This window comes from Netta rufina, assembly GCF_964035555.1.
Source record: "Netta rufina genome assembly, chromosome: 5".
In the NCBI taxonomy this organism is placed as follows: domain Eukaryota; kingdom Metazoa; phylum Chordata; class Aves; order Anseriformes; family Anatidae; genus Netta; species Netta rufina.
Window position 1 is genome coordinate 31,737,143 of NC_140128.1, and position 23,308 is coordinate 31,760,450.

A 23,308-nucleotide genomic window follows, 5' to 3' on the forward strand; every position below is an offset into this window, starting at 1 on the left:
TAGATCCCGTAGGAGAGCCTAAAACATGGAAAGGAGAAAGGGTAGAATCAGGGCAGAGCACTGGGCCAAGGACTTTGGTGAGTAATGCTGAGGTTGGAAGGAAGTTAAAAATGCCTTCTGTCACCTTGCAGATCCTATCTCCTCCCTCAACAGCAATACTAACAGCAGAATATTATACAAACAGGAATAAGACTGGCAGCTCAGGCTGCAGCTGTTGTAGAAACCAAAAGTCCTTGTGCTCACTGGCATAGATAATTGCTACACTGTGCTGACCATCACCAGCTGCCAGTTTTGTTTATGACTAGGAGAACAGAAATGTCTGTGTCATCACATGCCCTTCCTTTCTTCCTCGATTTTCTTTTTTTCTCATTCCCAGGAATTACAGGCAGAAGTGAATGCTCACAAGCAGCAAGTCCAGCGGGTCCTGGATAAAGGAAGGACAATGATTGTGGGCCAGCATCCATCAGCTCAGAAAATAAGTGAGAAATGCCAGGAACTTGTGACTGCCTGGCAGGGCCTGGAGAAAGCCTGTGAGGAAAGGATGAAGCAGCTGCAGCACTCAGTTGGCTTCCAGGAGGTATAAATTACAGCAGAGTTCTCAAAGAGTAGCTTTTTCAGAGAAACAAGAGGACTAAAGTTTTGAAGTGAATTACAAACCAGCTTCAGTATCTCCCTTTACTGAGCCTGGAATTCACTTAAGCTACTTGGGATGAGACTCAAGGGAATGGAGGGCTGGGCTGCACAGCTGAGTGCAGCCTCCAGTCCAGAGTTGGTGCTCTAAAGGTTTAGCTTGGGCTCTGTACCCATCCCTTATGGTTGAGTGTAAGACACCCATTTTTCCTAATAGTAGCTCCTTTCTCAATGTCTTTATACAGCATCAGGCTTTGACTTAAGTAATGCAAAGGAAATCTGAAAAGAATCGATCTAACCTGTGCCTGTTGTAGGCAACAAAATGACATTGAAAAACTGATAAAGCTCTTCCTTTCAGAACAAGTTAGGAATTCTATTATTTCAACATATTATTTCAACAAGATATTGGACCATACATTTAATCTGCTTAAAAAAGAGATTGCATGCAAATATTTATCTGGATAATCCAAACATTGTCATCAGTGGATCATTTGAAGTGCAGTTACACAGATGACACAGATGGTTTTGTAGACAAACTGCATTTGCACAGAGCTCACAGGCTCATCTAAAGTACGCTCCCTGGAGAATCTGATCATCTGGCTCTTATTTCCTCCACCTGTGAAAAGAGCTGCCAATACTGTAGGCTTAATGAAGCCTGATTTTTATAGGTGATTTGAACTTCTCAGAAAGTGGGAGGAGAAATATCACACTGTTAGTAGTTAGCACCTACCCTTAATAAAAGATGAGTCAAATAAAAATGTCAATGTGAAGAAAGAACAGTAAGACAACTAGAAACTTATTGCCAGAGCTTTGATGTCTGGAAAGGACCTTAGTTATCTTGCACAGAAATCTTCCATCTGTGGCCTCCTTCATATGATTTGACGGAGCAACATATATATATTGTTGCTCTGATAGTATATATAAAATCCTTATAAGAGGTTACAATTAGAACCATTTTTAGAATCAGGTTCCATTTGCCATTTAGAAAGCATTTTTTTCAGGGGGTTTGCAAAGTTAACGAAGTCTTCCTTGGCTTCACTGCTTAATAGGAATAAAACCCAGCTTCTTCCAAGAATCCTGCAACTTAGTCTGGTTCATGCAAAATAGTAGTTCTTGGGATTAAATAGTCTTTGTTATTCAATATCACATTGCAGTAGACCTTACTGTAGTAAGGTCTCCATTTCAAATTTACTAGATCAAAAAATGATATGAGTATTATGGAAGTTGAAGTAGATGTTAATTTGCTTTCTCTTTAACTGATAGTTTCTAATGAATACTTCAGACCTGGAGACTTGGATAGCAGAAAAACGTCCACTTGTGACCAGCAAGGACTATGGTAAAGATGAAGATGGAACACTGAAACTCCTCAAGAAAAATAAGGTATTTCAAAAGTGTTTTTAGTAATTCTTGAAGAATTAAACAAGAAATGTTCAATGTTTGTGAATGTGGATAAGTGAAAGAACTGAGTTCCTATGTTGCTTTGAGAAGGAATTTCCACTCTAAGGTTTGAATTTATGCATCCATTGACAAACAAGTTTAACAGAGCTAGGATCTCCTTTGTATTGCATACTCTGAGAGTCTCGTGTGTAGTATATAGATGTTATGGGATGAAAGAAACACACTTTAGTGATGAATGAACAGTAGTTTGGCAAAAAAAGAGTGATAAATATTCTCATCTTATTTTTCTGAAGCCAAACTAACTGTGATCTGATATCTGCTTTTCAGTCTGAACATATGCATGAAGAAGCTTTTTTTTTTTTTTTTTTTTCTTTCTCCTAGAATCAAAGATACAGATTGGGTGTTATTATTCCAGGAATACTTTGTTTTAAAATGTATCAGAAATTTCTAATTGTTTCTATTCATCCAATTTGTTTGATTTTATGTACTTTTTTTTTTTTCCAAAAAAATATTGAGAGCAAATTGTCTGAAATCGTTCAAGTCATGGAAATGTCACATACTTCCAGAAAGTTTTTCTTCTGTTTTAATGTCTCATTGATTATACCATAGGCTGGTGCAAAATTTAAAGCAGTAGAACTCTTGAACAAGTTGCTCTCATTCCACTCTTCTCTCTGCCAGGCACTGCAGCATGAGATTGCTGTTTACCAAAACCTGCTGAAAGAACTAAGTGAAAGCGCCCAAAATCTTCCTCTTGTGGGCTCTATCCAGCATGTTGAGGTTGATGCACCAAAGCAGCAAGTCCACGCAAGACTGCAGGAGTTGCAGGAACTAGCAGCAGCAAGGTATGAACTAGAAAATATGCAACTGACTCTAATCTAAATTGCCCCCTAGATCCTAGGTTTGATTCAAAGCCCGTTGAAGTCAATAAAGAATATTTCCAGTTACTTTGCTAGAATTTTGATCATATCTATCAACTCTCCTTTTCCTAATTGCATGCAAGGAATTGCTTATTTCTGTATTTGAATTCTGTGCACCTATGAGCTTTTTATTATTACTAAGCAAAAGTGCTACGTTTTGTTTAAGGACTTTCACTGCATAGTAATGCACAGTCCACAGTAATGTTGATGTTTTACCTGTTGTTTCTATTTTGTTTACAAATTAAAAAGTAGAAGCATGAATAGAAATTCCTGTGAATTAGACATTCAGAGAAATAAATTTTATTTCTCTGAAATAGAAATAATAAAATATTTGAGTATGTTGAATGCAGAAATGTTCTGTGTTGTTTCATGCTTAACATTAATCTGGGTCTCATGGTGCCTTAATGGTGCTCTGGTTTGTACCTCCTGTCTGCATTTCCCTTGGTGGGATGGATACTCTGAGTGGGCTCCATCTCTTGTGATGAACATTTGTGATTCAAACAGGGGGAAGCCAGGTTCACCTTTGCTTGAATATTTGCACAATGAAAGGCAGTGTTAACAGATGGAAAATTAGATTTTTGTTTGCTGTGTAAGGCCTGTAGTATGTCAGGCTGTATTATAAGATACTCTAGGCAATCATAAATACGCAGCAAGTTGCAGCAGTTTTGCTGCATATGTAATGTGAGCTGAATTACATAGAATGTCTTTCATAGCACTTGCCTTCCTGGTGCACCAACTTTAGTTAGATTTCCTTCTCATTTTCATAAGTAACACAACCATCTTTAGAAAGACAGGTTCAAAAAAAAAGGTATTCTCATTTAAAAACAAACAAAACTGAACAGGGAGAGAGCTCAGCAAGGTACTGCAGTCTTCTGAAAACTTCAGCCAGTGAGTCTGACCTGGCTGACAGCTGTCATCCTACAACTATCCTTTCCAGTTGTGAGAAACAAAGTCAGCTCTTTTATTAGAGACAGTGAATTTTGTTGATGAGACGCTTTGGGTATTAGTGGGAAGAGAGTTATTTATCGCCCTCCACTTTTTATTCCCACCATCTAATTGTATTGTCTTGTCCTTGTCTTGTTCCCCCAACAGAGGGAAAAAGCTGGAGGAGACTCTTGTCTTGCATGAGTTCATACGGGAATATGGAGATCTGCAGGACTGGATCACTCAGCAGAAACAAGCAGCAAGCTCTGAAGACTATGGAAATAATTATGAGCATGTCTTGGTGAGTTTTTTGAGCAACAATCTAAAAACAAGCAAAATGTATGCAGTCAGACTTTAAAAAGATTCTAAGGCTGTCCTTGAAAATGCAAAAGACAAAGAAAGAATTAAGTATAAATCACTAGGAGACAGGAAATGAAAAGGTTGAAGGGTGAGTGGGAAGGACTGACTGGTTATGACAGGCAGACAACACTGCTAGTACTTGCATCCTGTTACCTGAACTACATGAAACAACTGCACAGTAAAATGCCAAAGGGAAACCTATTTTTAATAACCATATATTTAAATGTGGTATACATTACGGATTTTTTCATTACAAGTGCTAATGAATGGATATCTACAGCTATGCCTTTTCATATGGCAGAAACTAGTATAAAGTCAGCCCACTAGAAGTCAATAGCCATTTGTAATCTTAATTTTTAACATTTATTTCAAAATATGTTGTGTCCTAAGTCTTAAACTTGGACTACATTATTCACTTGAAGTATTAAATAAGCTTATGCATTCATGAAGTAAAAATGTATTATTTATTGAAATTCATTGTACATTGAAAACGTTTATTGCTATCCCTGGTAATCATGTTTCTGACTTGTATCTGCATCACAGACTTCATGTTTTGCTAACAATCTGTAGCTCCTCATGGTCTTTGGTAAAATCTCTGGTAATATCCAGTCATTGATATCCTCCTCTGCAGTTTCTCTATCTCTGAATATGGTCAGCTCATTACTTGTTTCTGTGACAGCTGAGCGGATATGTTTTGGAAAAAACAACTCTCAAAATACCTTTGTTGTTGTTGTTTTCCTTCAAAAGCAACTTTGTGCCAAATATAACACATTCCAACACCAATTGGAAGCAGCTGGGAAAAGAGTTGTGACTTGCCAGCAGCTGGCAGAAAGCTTGCTAAACTCTGGGCATTCTGAGTCCCGTGAAATCCGTCAGAAGCAGAAAGAACTAAGGTAGGAGACTTGTGTTAACTCTATAATGCTTTGTCCTTTCAGTTCACTCTTGAGAATGAAGTGAGAAGAAATAAGAAAAAGGCACATCCACCCAGTTCTCTAATTGTAAAATAAGTAGTTTGCTCACTTGACAGAGAATGGTTGCCATGCTTCATTTAAAAATAAGCTACTATAATTCAGACATTATCTATTTGTTGATTTGCCTTCTCACAAACTGCATTGGAGATGCTTTGCAAACAAGGGATGAGTGAACTTCCTTTGCCCTTTGAAACAGGATCACCTAAGTGTAGGGCTGGGTGTTCAGTTGAATCTTTATTGCTTTTAACTTTTGAGCTTGAATCCCATAACTGCTCTGCAGCTGTTAAGATGTTCTGAGCCCATTATGTTTGGCATTGGTCCAAGCTGGCCCAAAGGAAAAAGATGAACAAGTAGTTGGGTCTGATTCAGTCCTCCAAATCCTGCTGTGTCAGTTGTAGAACTGAGCATGGTACTAAGCCCTGGCAGTAGAAATCAAAAGAGAACCTGATTCAGTCATCCATTTGGCATCCAGGTTGGTGTGGCAGTTTTAGGGAGGCAGCTTCATGTAGTTGAGGAGCTGTTGTATGCATCTTTAGAGCTTCATGCATGTGCTTCATTCAGGAGTTTTTCTTCCCACTATCTTTCTCCCCTTCTCCGATATCGCTGCAAAAGGCTGTAGCATATAAAACCTGAAGAGCATATTGAAGAGGGGTGCCCTTATGTAGGCATCAATTTAAGTGCCTGGAGCAGATAGGAGGACATGGGAAGAGTAGCATGACAAAGTAGGATGACAAAATCACTTCAACAGAATTTAATAGCAGGACTGAAAAAATAAGAGGAGAACTTGTTCTTAGTCTTTCTTCAGACCATGAATCTCCTTTACTTCGAGCTTTCATGTCTTACATGTGTTCTTTTTCCCCTTATTCCTTCCTAGGAACTCCTGGGAGGAGCTGTTGGAAATTACCAGATTACGAGGTGAGCAGCTGAAAGATGCCGAGGTGATTCACAAGTGTTACCAAGATCTGACAGATGCTCTGACCCATATTGAGGTAAAAAATATTGGTGAAGTCTCTCATAACAAGAACCCACATTTCAGCTTAGTTTGTGGAGTATTCTTAAGTTTCTCAGCATGCTTACTGCTGCCTTCTAAAAATATTTGTAAGAAAACTGTTCGATTACTCAAAGTGCTCAAAAATAATTCTTGGGTAATTTTTAAGCACCTGACTGGTCACCTTAGGAGAAACACTGGTGAAACTGAGTACAGCTATAGTTGCAGGTCTGTGGGAGAAGCCAAGAAGACCAATGCTTGAAGTTGTCTCTCATTGCAATGCATATAGTAATGTTGTTTTCAGTCATCAAGCCTGACTAAGAAACTGTTTAGTGCCTCACTGTTCTTCTTTGTACACCATTGTAGCTTTACGTGCTGAAGAAAGAACTCTCCAGTGGAAAAGGCATTGGTCTGGTTTACAGCAACATTAACTTGGAAGGATGTCAGGCAGTCATGTGACAATGCAAAGATATGGCAAAAATGAGTTCTTTTATTCTTGTTCTAGTGGTCAGTACTGGTAATAATTTTAGACTCCCAGTATGAAAATGGGGAGGGGGGCGGGCAAAGTCCCAATGAAAATCTTCAGACCTCTGTTTTATCTGAGAATCCTAAAGAATTTCTGGAGAGAAACCACATCCTTGCTGTACTGAGAGGTGTGGTTTCCCTAATGCGGGTGGGTGTAGGAGGGGGCAATCCAACAGAGCTTCCACTGTTCACAAGGTAACAGAGCTTTGCTGGGTTAAGTGCGGTAGATTTTCCACTTGCTTGTACTGGCAAAGGCTACCCTATTCAACAATGTTATTCCTGTTTTCTTTCCCTGTTATGAATGGAAAATCAAATATAATGTATTCTCCTATATACCAGCTGAGGTTTTCAGAACCTTGCACGTATTTAACTGTAATAATGAAGTAGTTAATTCTGTAGCTGTAACAAGTGACAGTTCAGAAACACTCCAGAAACCAACTCCTGGTTTATCCCTATTCTGGATTTGTCCCAGGTAAACAGTATGCACTTCTTGTGTCACACCCTGTTAATAAACTTCATTGCTCTGAGGGAGAAAAATTCAGTCATGCCCATCCATTCCTGTGTTCCCTGCTCAGATGCCTAGCGGGGAATGCCTTTTCTTGTAGGAATATAGTAGTAGAAGATCCCTCTTAGGTGACCAACTGCCGTGCTGTCAATAGGCAACTACAACATGCATCTCCTTTTACAGCACCTTACCAGTACACATTGTTGGTACCCCAAACAAGCCTGTGATTCTGTTACAGAAATTCACTTCCTCAGTAGTTAGAAATGTTCTTCTAATTTGCATCTAAATGGACCTGGAGCAAGTTTTCAACCATTTTATTCTAGTGACAGTGTTGTCCACCAGCTGAAATGCATTTTTTTGTTGTTGTTTTTTTTTCTTTGCTTGAAGCATTTCCAGTGCATGTCTGTGTAACAGCAAAATCCTCCCAGAGAACTTTTGTTAAGCTAAAGAAATGCTTAGGTCTCCTCTTGTGTGATGATCATGCAGTTTCTCTCGTCTTTAAAATAATCCTTCTTTGCATGTATTCAATTTTTAACTTATCTTTCCTGGATGAGTATAACTGAATTTTTATCTGAAGATGGTTCACAGATAGACCACCTGTGTCCCAAAGAATGGCCGAAACTACCATCTGTCAATGCTACTTTAAGAATTCACTATATGTCTCTGCAGTGGCTATTCAAGATTGATTCACAACCCCAAGCCTGTAAGACATTCTCTTGTATTGCTTGACCAAGGAATGACTTGAACCTTCATCTCTAACAGTGAAGATGAGTAGCATAATCACTGAGATGCTTACCAGCGAGTTACTAGGACAGATGTGCTAGGACAGAACCCTAATGGTTTCCTTTTACAGTTCTCGTAAAAGTAACCCAGAAGGGTAATCCTTATCAGTGCAGTATGCATACACAGAGTAACTGAAGTAGACCTCTATGTGTTTTACCTATAAGTAGTAACTAACAAAGCTTGCTTTGATTTTAATCCTTGCTAGGAGAAGTCCAAAAGTATTCCAGATGGTATTGCTAAGGATATGAGAGGTGTGCAAACCCAGCTCCGGAACCATGTGGCACTGGAGCATGAGCTCCTTGGGAATGAACAGCAGGTAAGAAAGAAATCTGTGGCCTTTAATGTGTATCCAAAATCCAGGTTTCCAAGACAATCATAACATAACAAGTACTTACATTTATGAACTTATCTATAAAAGCCTGGCAAACCCTAAGGCCCTTTCTCAGAGCCTCCCGCTTCTTTAATATGTTCAAAGTCTGTGGGCAATGATAAAGTAGGTCATTTAAAACCTTACAAATAAGGGACAAATTATAGCAAGTGCTGACTGTTGCAGTGATTCACAAGGATGTTTTTGATGCTATTTGAAATGTATGATTATACCAAGCTTTATGATGTGTACCACCTTGTTCAAAGCATTCCAGGTGATTACAGGGGAAAATCCAGAATCTGTTTAATAAGTAGAGAGACTGATTGAACACAGAATGTGTTAATTGACTATAGAGGATTACAGAAAGAAGGATGGGGCAACAGTCCGAAAATTTCAGCAAGTTTAGTGGGTTAGGAGCGGGAATGTGAGAAAGAAAAGAAGGATAAGGCTTGTTGCACAAATTTATGAAAAATTTCAGCTCGTGTTGCTTAAAAATCTTCCTTGTATCTAGGTGACTTGCATAGCTTTAACTATACCAATGAAATTAGTATACATTTCTATTTATCCCTTTGTTTTGCAAATGTAATGCTGTAGTTAACACAGCGTGTGTTATACTGAGATTACTGAAGTAGCTATCCCAGCATCACTGGCCGCATCTCTTGGCCATGCTGCAGATAATGCTAAAATTGATACCACCAGCTGCTTCTTTCTTTTAAAGGTAAAAGAGCATGAGATGAGCATGAACAGAATGTAGTTACAGTTAATCTATACTGTCATGGTATAGGTATCTATTATTTGCATTGCTCATATATTAACTATGATTTAGAGAAAAAAAAAAAAAAAAAAAAGAGAGTGAATGTATCTGTCTAATTGAAAAATCACAGTTGTGATGAGCCATAGCAAACACTGGATGTCACTGTTATTCCACAGAACTGAAGCTAGGGATACTTCTGTTCAACATGAGAAAATTTAGGTCAGAGAATGTGGCTTGAATTGTAATTTAATGTGTAATTAACAAATCCCTTATCACAATTTTCCTAGTATTGGAACTCTCTTTCCTACCCTCTTCTTTCTTCTCTCTGTATAGCTGCAGGAGCTGATCCATTCTGCAGATCATGTGCTGACCCGTTGCTCAAAGAAGCAGGTAGCTGACCTGAAGGCAAAGCAGCAGGCAATAGTGACCAACTGGAAGGCTCTGAAATCTAAAGTGGAACTGCGTAAGAAACTTCTGGAAAAAGCACACAAGCTTTACCAATTTCAGGCACTAGTAAGCACTTCTATCTTTTGTCCTTTTGTACATGGGGAAGACTGCCGTCAACGTGTCAATCATGGGTACGCTAGTAAGTTATTGGTACAGGTATTACAGTGCCAGCTCCCAAAACAGCAAGGGTGTCCTCTTTAATTAAATACCATATATGATATGGGGAAAAAAAGCCAATCCTTTTTCATATTAATGCTGGATATTCTGTTCCTGTCTTCATATGGGGGTGAAGGAATTGCTAATGTAGATTTCTAGAATACTTTTGCTTTCCCCATATTCTTGAACCATTCCAGGTGTAACATTGATGTCAATTAAAGCTGCCTTTGGCAATTTGCATTCTGTTTCCATGTTTGCTGGAAGCAGAGAATAACCTGGATAAGTTCACTTTGACAAAACTTCACATAAATTCATTTTATGATTGTGAGCAGGGATTAAGACTACTATGAGACTGGACTTGATGCTTTTGTTAACACAAGAGGTTTCTGCACACAAAGTTGATCCACTTTAAATCTCTTAAAAGTGTTGAAAACCAGCATTACCTGTCCTATTTCATCCACGAATACATTGTGTGGTTAGAGGATTAGAGATAAAGGATGCACTTTTGGAACTCTTTTTTTTTTTTTTCTTGAGGATTTTTTTCTTTGTTTTTTAACCATTATGACTTCATTATCCTGTGCAGAACTGTCAAGGAAGAGATAAAATGAATAAGACTTAAGAAAAATTACAATAGCTCTACTGATGTAGTTGAAAGGCTTATTTGTCCATCATCATCTTTCTGATAGTGACCTAGGGAAGACAGTAAGAACAAGGCAAACTTCTACTAATATGCATTCTGGGAGCATCCTGATCAGGAGGTGGACCTTAATGGATTTATTCATTAAAATAGAGCTACTCAAAGTTCACTTTGGTATTGATTTCTTTCATAATTAATGTCATAAACTTACTCATTCACTTCCAATACAAAATATCCTATAGGTAGGGGTACTCTGTTATTGCTGGAACCACACAAAATACAAACACTTTTAATTTAAATTTTGCCTGAAATCTGTGATGAATCCTATCTGAATGGCAAACCTATAACCTATTTCTTACTCTGGCAAAGTGTGTCCTTTCATCATGCATTCTTAACCCTGTATCAGTGAGTATACTTAAAAAAATATACAAATCCGTCAGTGTTTAACAGAGAAGGCTACAAAATGACAAAACCAGGTGACTACACTTTTAGTGACCTGCCTAGAGCTATGCCTCAGGTATCTCCCTGTCTCTTTGTTGTCAGTCTGCTGGCAAGAAATACTCCTGATGCTCTCAATTTTCACATTTCCCAGCAATAATTCCTGAGGAAATGAAGAGCTGATTTGGCAAATTTGGTGGTCTCATCCTTCTGTCTAGATGTGACAAGGCAGGATCATGTAGCCATTTATAATGGCTCTAAGAGTCACAGCAGCAATAAAGGGTAGGTTAGTGCAGCTCTACTGTAGAACAGTCCCCCAAATAATTGAGCATATAGAGGCATCTTTGCTGCCTTTCCTCTTCCGGCTGTGCCAAGAGGTCGACAAGCTTTGATAATGTTAGGGACAGCTGGCCAGTTTTTGTCATTGATATTTTTTTATTGATATATTTCATACACAGTCCATGGGGCTTTTTCTTTATGAAGTTGTACATAGATTAAAAAGCAGATCATAAATCAAGTTTTTCCATGGAGTAAGAGTTCTGCATAATCATCTACTGTACCTCCTTACATCCCATCAAGTATGATCTTGCTCTGATTAAAGAGCAAAGCTGGTCCTTACTGACAGCATACAGTAACAGCAGGAGGGCATCAAATCTTACAAGAAACTCTGTCAAGGAATCAGAATTCAGATGTAGACTCAAAGTGTTTCTGAATGGTCTAAGGCTTCTCTTCTGAGATCTGTGTTAGGATTTGCACAGTGTCAGTCACTCTCTGCTTAGGAGTTTCCTGTGGACTGATGCTGAGTCTATCCTTAAATATTGCTGGCATTGCTAGTCCAATAATGTCTAGTTGGCTCTTGACTAGTTCATTTGCATTAAGTATTCTGAGATGTGTGGATTTTTTTTCAAAATGCTTAGCTTAGATCTCAAAGAGTTTTAGACATTTGCACTGTGCCAAGTGCACTGTCAGCGTGTTCAGTGACATTGAGCTGTGCATGAATTACAGTTCTGTAAGTCAAAATGACACCAACATGTGCACTATGTGGGCCCCTTCGAAAGGACCGTAGTCACTAGGAAGTCATGGAGTATAGGTGTTCCCTGGCTTTAGGTAAAGATCTTGGCTTAAAGCCTAAATTTTTCAGAATCCCCAATTTGGCCAAGTTCAATTTTGTGGTACTTTTCTGAAACTATTTCCTTCCTGTGTGGGTGCTTTCCTACCAGCTTTGAGCTGTACCTGATTTTAATGATAGAGATAAAATCCATTGGTAAAATGGAATAGGAAAGAAGCCATTTCCATTATGTATTTTACTTCAGTGGAAAAGCCAGCAACTATTCACAAGCGAAATTTTTAGCTCTAAAAGAGCGTTTTCCTTCAGAACTTCCTGTCTGTAACAGTCTTCTAAAATACACTGAGAAACTAAAAGACCATTTACCACCTAAGAATCAAATCAACTAATCCAAACACAAATTAGAATGAAACTTAAACTAAATCATTCCATACAATCTACCATACAGCTCCTTTCATTCCTGTTTTGTTTTTTTTAATGAAGTGATACGTAAAGGCACAGCATCTGTTACAGAGTCAAATGAGATACCAAAAGAAAGTGGGCTGATGAAAGTGCTATAAATCAAGTACAAAAAAAAAAGCTCACCAAAAATGTCAAATTATTTTTACTTGCACAAGTTTTGTCAGTTGCAATCCAAATATAGTTCTCAGGGGTTTGTTAAAGAATTTTCTTGGTCATAATTACTTCAGCTGAATAGTTCAGATATTTTAAGATACCAAAAATGTGTTTATTGGTTCATCATATTTTGAATGTAAACTAGCACTATATCCTTTTTCCTTCCAGAATTGAGTTCCTATTTGAATCTGTCGTAGTTCCACAAGCCAGGAGCTAAATCTGCATACCTGATATGCATAAATATTTTTTTCTGAAATGTAACATGCCTTTTTTTCACCTTTATTAATGTGCTCCTTTTGTTTTTCACTTGAAAATTCTAATTCTCTCTTTTATTTTTGAATATGTTTACTATCTGAGTTTTGAATGGACTTGTATTAGCCCATTAATAAATAAATTTTATTTATTAAATGCGAGAATAATAATAAATGCGAGAAATGCTTAAGAAATGATAGACTGAAGGGCAATAAATGTTATAATGTTGTCACTGATGTGATACAATACAGTATGATTATGATGTTACAAATCATTTCTTTTAATACGGTACATAGAAATTACTACAGTCATTTTATCCTCCCTTGCTGAAGTTCATAGCAGTGTTATAAGTCCTAATTAAATATTTTCTTTAATTTCTGTAATTTTATTACATTTTATTCACTTATAATGATCAGGCTATGATTTTCTTGTCTGATAACCCAAGCTTGAGATCTAACCTCAACTTTCACATTTTCTTGGATTCCAGGTGTGGGACTATTTCTCATGGACAGCAGAAATAATAAGGGAAATGAGAGCCAAGGAGACTATTCGGGACCTATCTACTAGCAGCCTAAGACTTACCCAGCATCAACAGCTACTGTCAGAGATTGAAGCACGAGAAGAGAAATATAACCATGTTGTACAGCTAGGACAGTCACTCTTGCAGGATGAGGAAATAGGATCAAAAGAGGTAATTGAAACTCCTTTGAGTTCAAAGTCAAACACACTCAGCTGCTCAACACAACTGTAACTATCATTCTGTACTATACAGTACTGTAAGCAAATGCATGTATGCACTCACATATATTAATATGCATGACCTACATTTGCCATAGTGTGTTAATTATGTTGGGCAAAGAAACATCTGTTCCATTTTCTACCTTACCAGTAGATGAGTACTAACATCTCCCGAGGGCCCACCACAGCAAAGCTGGGCTTACTGAAGAAGCTTGGTATGTTCTGAGCAGTGGAGATAAATCTACACACTTCCCAAACTGGGTTTTCACACAAATACTGTTTCATATCACAGTTCTAAATCCATACCAGACAGACTAGACAAAGACCTGTCAAACAAAAAATGAAAATAAGCATATCAGAGAGTTAAAACAGTTGGAATATTTTCTCTAGTAGCATTTATGCTGGTGTATTAACTCCCCTGACATAAAAAAATGGAAATCAAAATGCTCATTTACTCATTACAGACAGCTTCTAAAATTCTCATAATATTATTTCTACTAGATTATTTCTCCCAAGCAATTCAATAACATCACTTGAATATCCTCAGCAGACTGTGGAGTTCATGCAAATTATTCTTCCATCTGACAAATCCTGAAAATTCATGGAATGCTGCAATGTATAACTGTAGTAACTAGGAATCTAGTTTGCCTGTAGACAAAATGCAGAGATAATCATTTATATAAGATCTGTGGATATACAGAGTTTGAAAGCTGAAAAATTCTAAGGTTGAGATATATATTAGCGGAATATAGAATAATATGTTATATACACAATTTATTTAATTATCTGTCCTATCCCAATTTGAAGGGCTATAATTGCACTGTTATGACTAAAGATAAGGGAGAAGTAGGATTTGATTCCAGAAGGTACACTTGAGAAACAGTCACCTTTGTTTCTTCTTGGCTTGTACTACTATGTATGCTGTAACAGTCATTCCTATGTTCCTGAGATGAGGCACCTATCTGATTATCTCTCTGCCCAAATACAAGTGCTGGAACTTGTTCAACTTTTCTTTGTTTGATAACTTTGGTGCAATTTTAGGAGTTTATCCAACACTCCACTTGATCCTTTTCCTACCATTTTACCCTCCTCCATGGGGTATAAAGACCAACATGAGTCTTTCTTTGGAAATTGTTTTCAGATTCAGCAGAAGCTACAGTCTCTGTTGGAAGAGAAGGAGAATGTATACAGTGAGTGGAAACAGAAGAAGAAGTGGCTGGAGAAAGTACATCAAGAACAAATGTTCTACAAGGATTGGAATCACCTGGACAAGCTTCTGAACTCACAAGAGGTATGTGAATTGTAAACTTGAAACAAGAAGTTAGACTTGGCTTTCAAACTCTTCCAGACTAAAAGAGACATTATTGTGCCACTTAAAATTCTACCACTTAAAATTCTTAGGTCTGTGTATAGACAAGACGCTGTTTGTTGTTACTTGCATTATGGTATCTGGAGACTAGCAATTTACCAAGAAGCCCCTTTCTTATGGGGTGGGGAATAGAAACAAAAATATAGTCCTTCCCTCAAAGCTAACTAATTGCAAATAAATGTCAGAGCTAACATATAAGACAGAAGAGGGAGACAACGGTCCAGTATTAGTCAGCTTTGGAGAGATCTTAGTATACCAACTGCTTAATCACTGGGAGATTGTTTTGTAGGCTGCAGGAAAAAAAAGGGAGGGGGGGGGAATTGTAAAGAGGGTCTGAAAAAGGACAAAAAAGATTGCTTTGCAGGTGTTGCTGGAAACCTCCTCTCAGGCTGAAAGTGCTGGGGAAACGTAACTAATTCAAAATGGATGTTGACAGAGTTAATCCAGGAACAGGAAGGAACTGACTTCTCAGTCTGCAAGGGAGTTGATAACAGTGTGGAGAACAACTATGAAAGAATTTGACCATGAGGAATAGTAGTTTCTGTTTGATGTAGTAGAGAAAGATGAACTAGTGGGAAAAGGCCTCTCATGAAAAGAGGGTTGATATAGTTAATGCAAAGCCAGCAAGATATTCTTTGTATGATCATTTTGCTGCTCTTGAAGTGAAGTATATTTCTCACCAATATTCAAGTGTTTTTCCTCTTTCTTGAACTTCCCTGGCTTCATGGGAGCTATCTAAATAGTTTCATCTAGAGTTCTGACGTTTGTTGTTACAAAACTGGGAGCGCAGAAATCAAGTGTCCTTTCCAGTCACTCCGTGCAAATTCATTAGTTGATAGATTGCTGTCACTGTGTTGAAACTTGGCTTACAAATGATATTGATGTGATGAAGGTTGCCAAACTGAAGGGTTGAAGCAAAGCTGAAGGAGTTTGTATCTCAACATCATTTCTTATTCCAGACAAATCGTTCTTAGTTCTACAAGACCACTTGCAGCATAAAATAGTGTTTTTCTGTTTCTGCTGAATTTTCTCTGATTCCCACCAGCGCTTTGCCACTGACACTAAACCGTTTGGAAAATTGCACTGAACTGTGCCATGCCCATTCTTAACCCTTTGGGGCACATGAGCTTGGAGCCGCCTTCTGTTTCTTGTTGCTTGTAGGAACTACATATCTTTATGATTCCCTACAAGTGGCATGCTTGGCAAATACATTCTGCATTCTGAGTTTGTGCTGGGATGTGAAAGCAAGAGAATTTAACCTATCTTCAGGTTCCTGAAATAAAATAATACATAGTTCTGTCAAGTAAAAATGTTTAGTTGTTACTTAATTAACAAATGGCACTATTTGTATTATATCTCTCTCAATTCCCTTCCAAGCAGTGACATGACATTGCTAAACTCCTATATGGGCAGCATCCTCAGGGAAAAAGTAAACTCCATAAAATTTTGGCACCTGCATTCTTTCTCTTATCGTGAAACATGATCAGCTAGCATGCTGACTGTGACTATGGCATCTGCTTTGCTGTACATACCTCAGAGGTAAATACATACCATAACTGCTATGGGCTAGTGTTTCTTCTCACCCTCAGTCAAGAGTCCTGATTGTGAAAGACTATATTACACTTACATTAAAAGGGTTGCACCTGGCAATTTCAGTATGCTCCCAGCATCATCTGTACAGGTAACCTACAGTTCACATTACTTTTTTGTTCAGGTGAATTTACTGTTGCTGTATGCTGTGAGGTAGACTGACACAAAAAAAGGGTTTTCATCATAGACTGGGTAAATTCTCATGGTGGGATCAGCCACAGTCTGACTCTACCACAAGTTTCTTCAGCCAAAGCAAAGCCTGAGAATGAATACTGTGACCTTGAGAAACATAATGGGCAGCTTTGGTGTCAGAATATTTCTCTAGTAGCATTTTCTCTAAGAAATTCCAAGCATCTGGGTACTCAGTTGTTCTCATTGTGGGTAAATGCTCAAAAAGTAGAGCAGTTAAGGTGTGGATGGGCTGTCCCTCCCAGCATCCCTTTGCACAGACAGCATTTTGTGGTCATGGAGAATGACAAGAAAATAAACATAGAGGCATGATGACAAACTGGTCTCGTCTGTGCAGGTGTAGAGAATAGGGGAGCCACAATCATTGTATGCTCCTTATGTTCCTTCCACTACTCTCTGCAACCAATTTTAAAAATAATAAAAAAAATTTAAAAAAGAATGCTGAGGTTGGAAAGAATGTGCTAGCTATGGAAAGAAGACTCATAAATGCTTTTGTTTATCATTTCTGTTTATATTTAATCCTCTGGAGATTACAACTGATTGAAGAACTATTGCTTTTGTGAGAGGTACGTGCATGACAAGAATTACAGTTGCATGCTGACAGAGTTACTGGTTTAAAACAGAAAAGTAAGTCGCAGCGGCATACACCATATAGACAAATGTCTCTGAAATTGAAATTAGTGACCAAGTATCTACCTGAAGTTTACAAGGGAAATTTCAGAACACCATGGATTCCTAAACTGGTAATCTGGGTATCACAGTCAGCCATAGGTCTCCTTCACTGACTCTGTCCCTACTATCACCAAGCTATTGCAGTGTCTAGAAGAGACTTTTATGGTTTGGTCCTTAGATTTAGCCCAGAAAATGTGTAAGTGCAGTTAGGTGGGAATAGGAAATACTGAATTTGTTCATCTCCAAAGATGCAAACGAAGAGATCCTCAATGAGCTGTGAGCATTCAGGATGAGTTTCAACACACACTACTCCTGGATGCGCTAATTAGGCCAATATTGTGAACAGCTTTCCTTTCAGGAATTATTTTCTTCCATCATGATGACTCATTCCTGTCATGTCCATTCTTGCCATCTTGGTTTTTTAGGCAGCTGCCCAAGAACATCAGCTTGCCTCCAAACCGGGGAGTATTAGTGAAAGCACATCTAAACCATACTTCACAAATTCCACTGCTCCCTGCTCATTTTGAATCACATTTTGCTGACTTTAAGTCAGTTTTACTGCTTTGAGACCTGGAAATATTGGTGATCACCTCAAAGTCCAGGGTAGTGTCAATCCACAGTGAGTATAAATACAACGGGATGCAAGGTTAGGAAATTGCACTGATGAAAAGCCAGGGACTACAAGTTGGCATACAAATTAAACTGTATCTTTTGAAGAATTTATGGAATGGAACCAGTAAAGAAAATTATTGCAAGAAGAGGACCATTTTCTGTTTTTTGTGGAGGAACAGAAAGGAATTGCCTTCTGGATTCTACTCCTTCTACTCCTTCCTTAATATGCAGTGCATCAGCCTGGCCCTGAAACGAAATACCAATGCTATTTTGATTCATCTACAGCTGAAATTCCTGTATTTCTTTTATTCTCTCGTCCCTCTGTGTCATAATTCTTCAAACAGGTTATTCCTGAGCTGCCAAACTCCCATCTGAATGAGGGAGGAATATCAAGAACTACAAAGCTGTCTTTTGCAGGTGCTGCCATCTACCTCATGGATCAATAAAGACAATTGGACAGTGAACTGAGGTCTTTCAGCTCACGCTTTGTATTTTACTTCTCTGCATTTGAAGAACAATTGGAAGGGGAATCTATTATGTTTGGACAGAGCTCTGTTACTACTATATGGAGTTAAATTATGGCTGCATAGTGACGCAGACTTGCTCCCTAGGGAGATAGGCAGGAGGGTAGGAAAGGAGCCCTTTCAAATGTGGTTTCAAAAAGTATTCAGCCAAGACATCAATTGAAAACTTCCAAACCACTTTCCCAATGGGAATTTTGTCATTTGATGCTTTGAGAATGGACAGCAGCAAACATGCATTCAAAAATAATTCCCATCAGGCAAAGAAATGTAAGCAATCTCTCCACCCCTTGTGTTTCTTCTGACTGCTATGTTCAAGGCAACACTCATGTCAAGTCACATGCATTTTGCTGTTGTACATCTGCAAAATGTGTGTATAGAGCAGCTCCTGTCATCCCATAATTACTGGATCCTGTTTTCCCAGAACTTCATGTGCCTTAGACCAAGTCTCTCCCAGCAGCAAGGAACAGGGGAAGAAAGAAGGCAACAGAGGAGTGTTTAAGAACTGCTACTGAGAACTGCTCTCTCATTCGCTGTCTGTGCCAGTGTGACAGGTTTGACTTCATGCCAGCATCTTATATTACATCCAAGTTACTTAAACCTTCGAAGGATTTCTGCAGAATTTAGTCTAGGATTGTTTTATGCTAAAGAAAATAGAGCACATGTGGAGAAAATTAGGCAAACATCTATCTTTTTTTATTTATTTTTGTTATTAATTCAGTTGTGCCATTGCATGGAACTGTTGTAGGAAACTCTCCTAAAACCTGCAAACTGAGATCTTGCCATTCGGAGTGCAGACAAGCAACAGCCGAAAAAGAGAAGGAAGTAAAAAATCATTTTTGCTTTGAGCAGAAGCAGCGTCCTGTATGTTCTGTGCCTTTCTAATCTTTTCACAGCAGCAGATGCATTGCTCAGGTTAGCTGCTTTCCTTTTTTTTTTTTTTTTTTCATGGATGAAATAACAGCAAATTCACAGGCTGTCTCTGGCAAGCATTTTTGGCTCCCTCCTACTCTGTCTGCAGTCTCACTGTCAGAACACTCAGGGAGCAGAGCCTCATGCTCCGTAATTTATCTTTCTGCCCATCCCACTCTCATATCACTTTGCAGACGTGATAGGTGGTGGTAGCAGTACTAGAAGAGCTATGTGGTTTTATTTTGAATGTGGATTTTTTTTAATCATATTTTTTTTCCTGGAGAATGTTTATTAACCTCTCATTCCTTTGCTTCAGAAGAAGAATGGAAAGTTCCAGTACCAAAGGAAAAAGGATTAGGAGTTTCTTTTAAAAACAGGGGGAAAGGCAAACTTTTGTGGCTTTGGTTTTGCATCATTTAGGACTAAGCTGCAGAATGTCATGCAGGGACTGCAAACTTTCATCTGCACCCGTCTATGTCTCCACTGCAGAAGTGATTCTGTCTTCCAGCAGAATGACCCCACCTCCTCCTTTTGAATCTACTGTGCGGGACAGGCCTTTCCAAAAGATGCCAGCATCAGCTTGGCATCCTCCCACTGGTCAATCAGTTGCAGAGATGGCTCCAGGAAGTGCCAGCTTATCACCAAGCAGTGCGTCATCACCGAGCAGTGTGTCTTCTGGAGCTTATTGTTCAAGGCTAGATGTTGTCCTGGCACACACAGACCGGAGAAAAGATTTTGGGAACACCACTCACGGTGTTGATCCTTCTGATAAGATATCCAGGTTTTCCAGTCCTCCCAGAGACCCTCAGAGCCGTGGATATGGGGGTTCTGGCACTTGGTCAACACCTGTATCTTACAAGCAATATTCAGAAAGAGATAGAAGTGTTCATCCTGAAAAAGACAATCCCTTGAAGCTTGCTGTATCTTTGCCCTCTGATGTTCTTTCCTGCAAAGCTCCACCAAGCTGGACATCACGCCTAGATGTTGATCTGTCTGCTATTCCAGCTGTTTCAACACTCCACAGCAAAAATCGGCATGCGTCCTTGGAACCTTGTGATTCTCTCCCACTTCAACAAGGCTGCAGTCAGTGTAACATCCAAATGCCAGACCTCCATGCTTCAATGAAACTTTACATTTCAACTTGCAGCTTGACAGTAAAGCCTTTTCGAGCAGATTCCCGTGGAAGCAATCACATTCATTCAAGTCTTCTCATGCCACAATTAGAGAAGGTGCCTGAGACAGCGGCAGGTCTCCCAACAGGATCCCAGAAACCAAAACCAGTCTTCCCTTCAGGTGGGTCTCCAGCCCTTCAAATCACAAGGTTTCATGTGACTTCCTCTAAGTACCCTGGCTTTCCCCAGGAGTCTGTCTCCAGAGATATCTGGCTGTCCCCTGCTGCACTGACTGGAAGAGAAAATCCAGCTCATGGGAATGAGGTCACAAGCAACGACTTAGATCCAGAGCTGATTGTCTTTCAGAACCACCCTTCATCAAGGCCAGAGTTTGGGAAGACGCCATGTGATGGGCTAACACCTGCTCACCACAAGGTTTCCAAAATCACCCTAATACTTGCCACCCCTTGGACTGCAATGCCTATCCAGGTGGTAAGAGAATTTAGAAGAAGCCCAAGTCCAACAATCTTCATCAGAACACATGATTCAGATATAGCTGGTCCACCTCTTCACCCTGTGGGGATTGGGGCTGACCTCTCTTTATCAGTGAATCCAGTTTGCTGTTCAGGATTGCTTTCCACCCAGCAGCACTGGGCAAGATCTGGTTTGAGGCCTTCCCAGGAAACATGCACCCTAAAAAGCGTATGTCCTGATGACCTTTTGACAAACATACCAGCTCACACAGCGTCCTCATCTCACAGGCACACAGAGGGTTCGTGGTGTCCATCTATTGCTGTCAACATTGCATCCTTTGAATCTGGGAGGAGAGTGGTGAAGATTTCCATTCCATTCTAGGAACATTTGCAAACATATGTTTTAAGTTGCGTTAATCAAGGCCATGCGGATTCCTTCACATATGCTTCCTGCACTGTTCCTACTACCTGTAAGATGACTTAAGGGGCAATCAGAAAGCTAATCCTGTTCCGCTGTCACCAAGGCTGCAGTTGCTGCTTGATCCATCCTAAATGAAGCTGAGTGTTCTGATCTGATCCAGCACTTAACAAGTGTTTCATTTTAACCAGTTGGGTACTGCTGTCAACTTAAAATGCACAATGCTGTGAATGTACTTACAGGTTTTGCATGATTGGGCTATAGTGCTCAGCGCTTTGAAGGTTCAAGACTTTAGAGCCAAGAACTGGTTTTCCTTTCTGCTGGTCAGTCTAGGACCTGGGACAAATCCTCAGTGTAGTTTTGCTTACATTATTCTGTTACACTTTTTATTTTCTCATTTGTCATATTGTGCTGTATTTCTAAATGGTTAATTCATGGGCTTGTAAACTTTTAATGTAATCCTTGTTTTTAAAAGCCAGTATATTTAAGTGTGCAGGAAGAAATCAATTTTCCCTTTGAAAAAGAGAGATACCTCCCTTTCCTGAGGGAAAAGAGAGAAATTTAGTTTCCATTGCTTGTCAAATTTGGACGTCCCAGCAAAGTCTCTAGTGGTGAAACTAAGGGGATTTTAAGAGGAATTTAATCTGCCTTTGGACAAATGTATTGTAAGTAAATATTTTAATCATAATGTTGTAAGGGCATGGGATTCTGGTCTAACACCTACTGCTTACAGGATAGGGACAGAGCTTGGGAATTTTGATGCATGGGATAGGTCAGAGGATGTAACTGTAGAGCACTTAAGGGAAAACAAACACTGACTGGTCTCTGTATTCCTCCCATATACCTTTCCAATACCAGATAATTATATTCTCATGCAGAATAGATAGCATGCGGGGGGGGGGGGGGGGGGGGGAGAGATAAAATTAAATACATTTAAAATTAGAATTTTGCATCTGTATTGTGAAATGAGAGGCCAACAAAACAATGATGTCAGTATGATAGAAAAGGTGCATGTATTTTTTTTTTATAAACAACTTGGTGTGTTTTGTTCCACTTATAGCAAAGTATCATACTACAAACATAACTTTTCCTGGAACAAAGCATAGTGTGACTAGTAATGAGCTCTATGTTATCTCAGTATTAAGTACATGTATTTACTTTGCTAAAACAATTGTAACAATTTTTTTCTTTTTGTTTTGTATTTACTTTTATCAGAAGAACATCAAATCAAACCTTGTTGTTGTCATATGTCTGGGCAGAGTTTGGACTTGATTACACACTTGAAGTGAAAGCATTTAAGTCTGGGAGTAACTCTGGCCTTCACTGCATGCTTAGAGATGAAAAATTTTCAGTGGAGTTCCAGCAACCTCAGCAGCAAGCCCAGGGCAGGCAGTGGGGAGCAAAATATGTTAAGCTTGTAATACTGTGAAGAGCAGAAGCAGGAGAAGGGAGTGGATTCACACAAATACTTAAAATAGTTTTTTCTTCTAGAGACGTAAAAATGACATTTCTTGGAAGACAGATTTCTTACAGGACCACGTCAGCTTCCATTGTGTCTGTATGAATGTGAAGTTGTGCCATCCTGAGAGCAATCATCCTGATAACTGAAATGTTTCATTTAGTATTTCTCTAAAAGGTAGAGCAGACCCGTGCTATCACATAAGAGTGTATATGGTACTATTTTACTTAAAAGGAACATCTGTTTTGAGATGCACTTTACATTTAGTTCTGTGTTAACTCATACAGAAGAGGTCTTATCGTGACAGCATGGCTGAATCTCTGCAGTTAGCTCAGAAATAGTGAAAAACTCCATTTGAAATAGAGTTAAAACCTCCATTTTTGTCCTTCACATTGTTAATAATTTGGCTATTTGTTACATGTTCTGTTTCAAATCTCAGAAATAGCCAAGTCCATTTTGTGGTTTTAAGTGTCTTTGCAAGTCTTCGCTTAAAAATGAGTCCATTATATA

General features: G+C 38.9%; 1 protein-coding gene across 1 annotated transcript in view; it reads left to right on the plus strand.

Annotated features, from left to right (window-relative positions):
• SPTBN5 (spectrin beta, non-erythrocytic 5) overlaps positions 1-23,308 on the plus strand; it is a gene marked incomplete at its 5' end in the record, with an annotated part of 96,223 nt that overhangs the window by 28,878 nt on the left and 44,037 nt on the right. The window contains 10 exons of the mRNA XM_084286987.1: positions 377-577; positions 1,894-2,010; positions 2,707-2,870; positions 4,038-4,170; positions 4,977-5,122; positions 6,075-6,189; positions 8,207-8,317; positions 9,456-9,635; positions 13,221-13,424; positions 14,613-14,762. Coding sequence (XP_084143113.1) covers positions 377-577; positions 1,894-2,010; positions 2,707-2,870; positions 4,038-4,170; positions 4,977-5,122; positions 6,075-6,189; positions 8,207-8,317; positions 9,456-9,635; positions 13,221-13,424; positions 14,613-14,762 — 1,521 coding nt within the window. The remainder of the gene's footprint in view (positions 1-376; positions 578-1,893; positions 2,011-2,706; positions 2,871-4,037; positions 4,171-4,976; positions 5,123-6,074; positions 6,190-8,206; positions 8,318-9,455; positions 9,636-13,220; positions 13,425-14,612; positions 14,763-23,308) is intronic.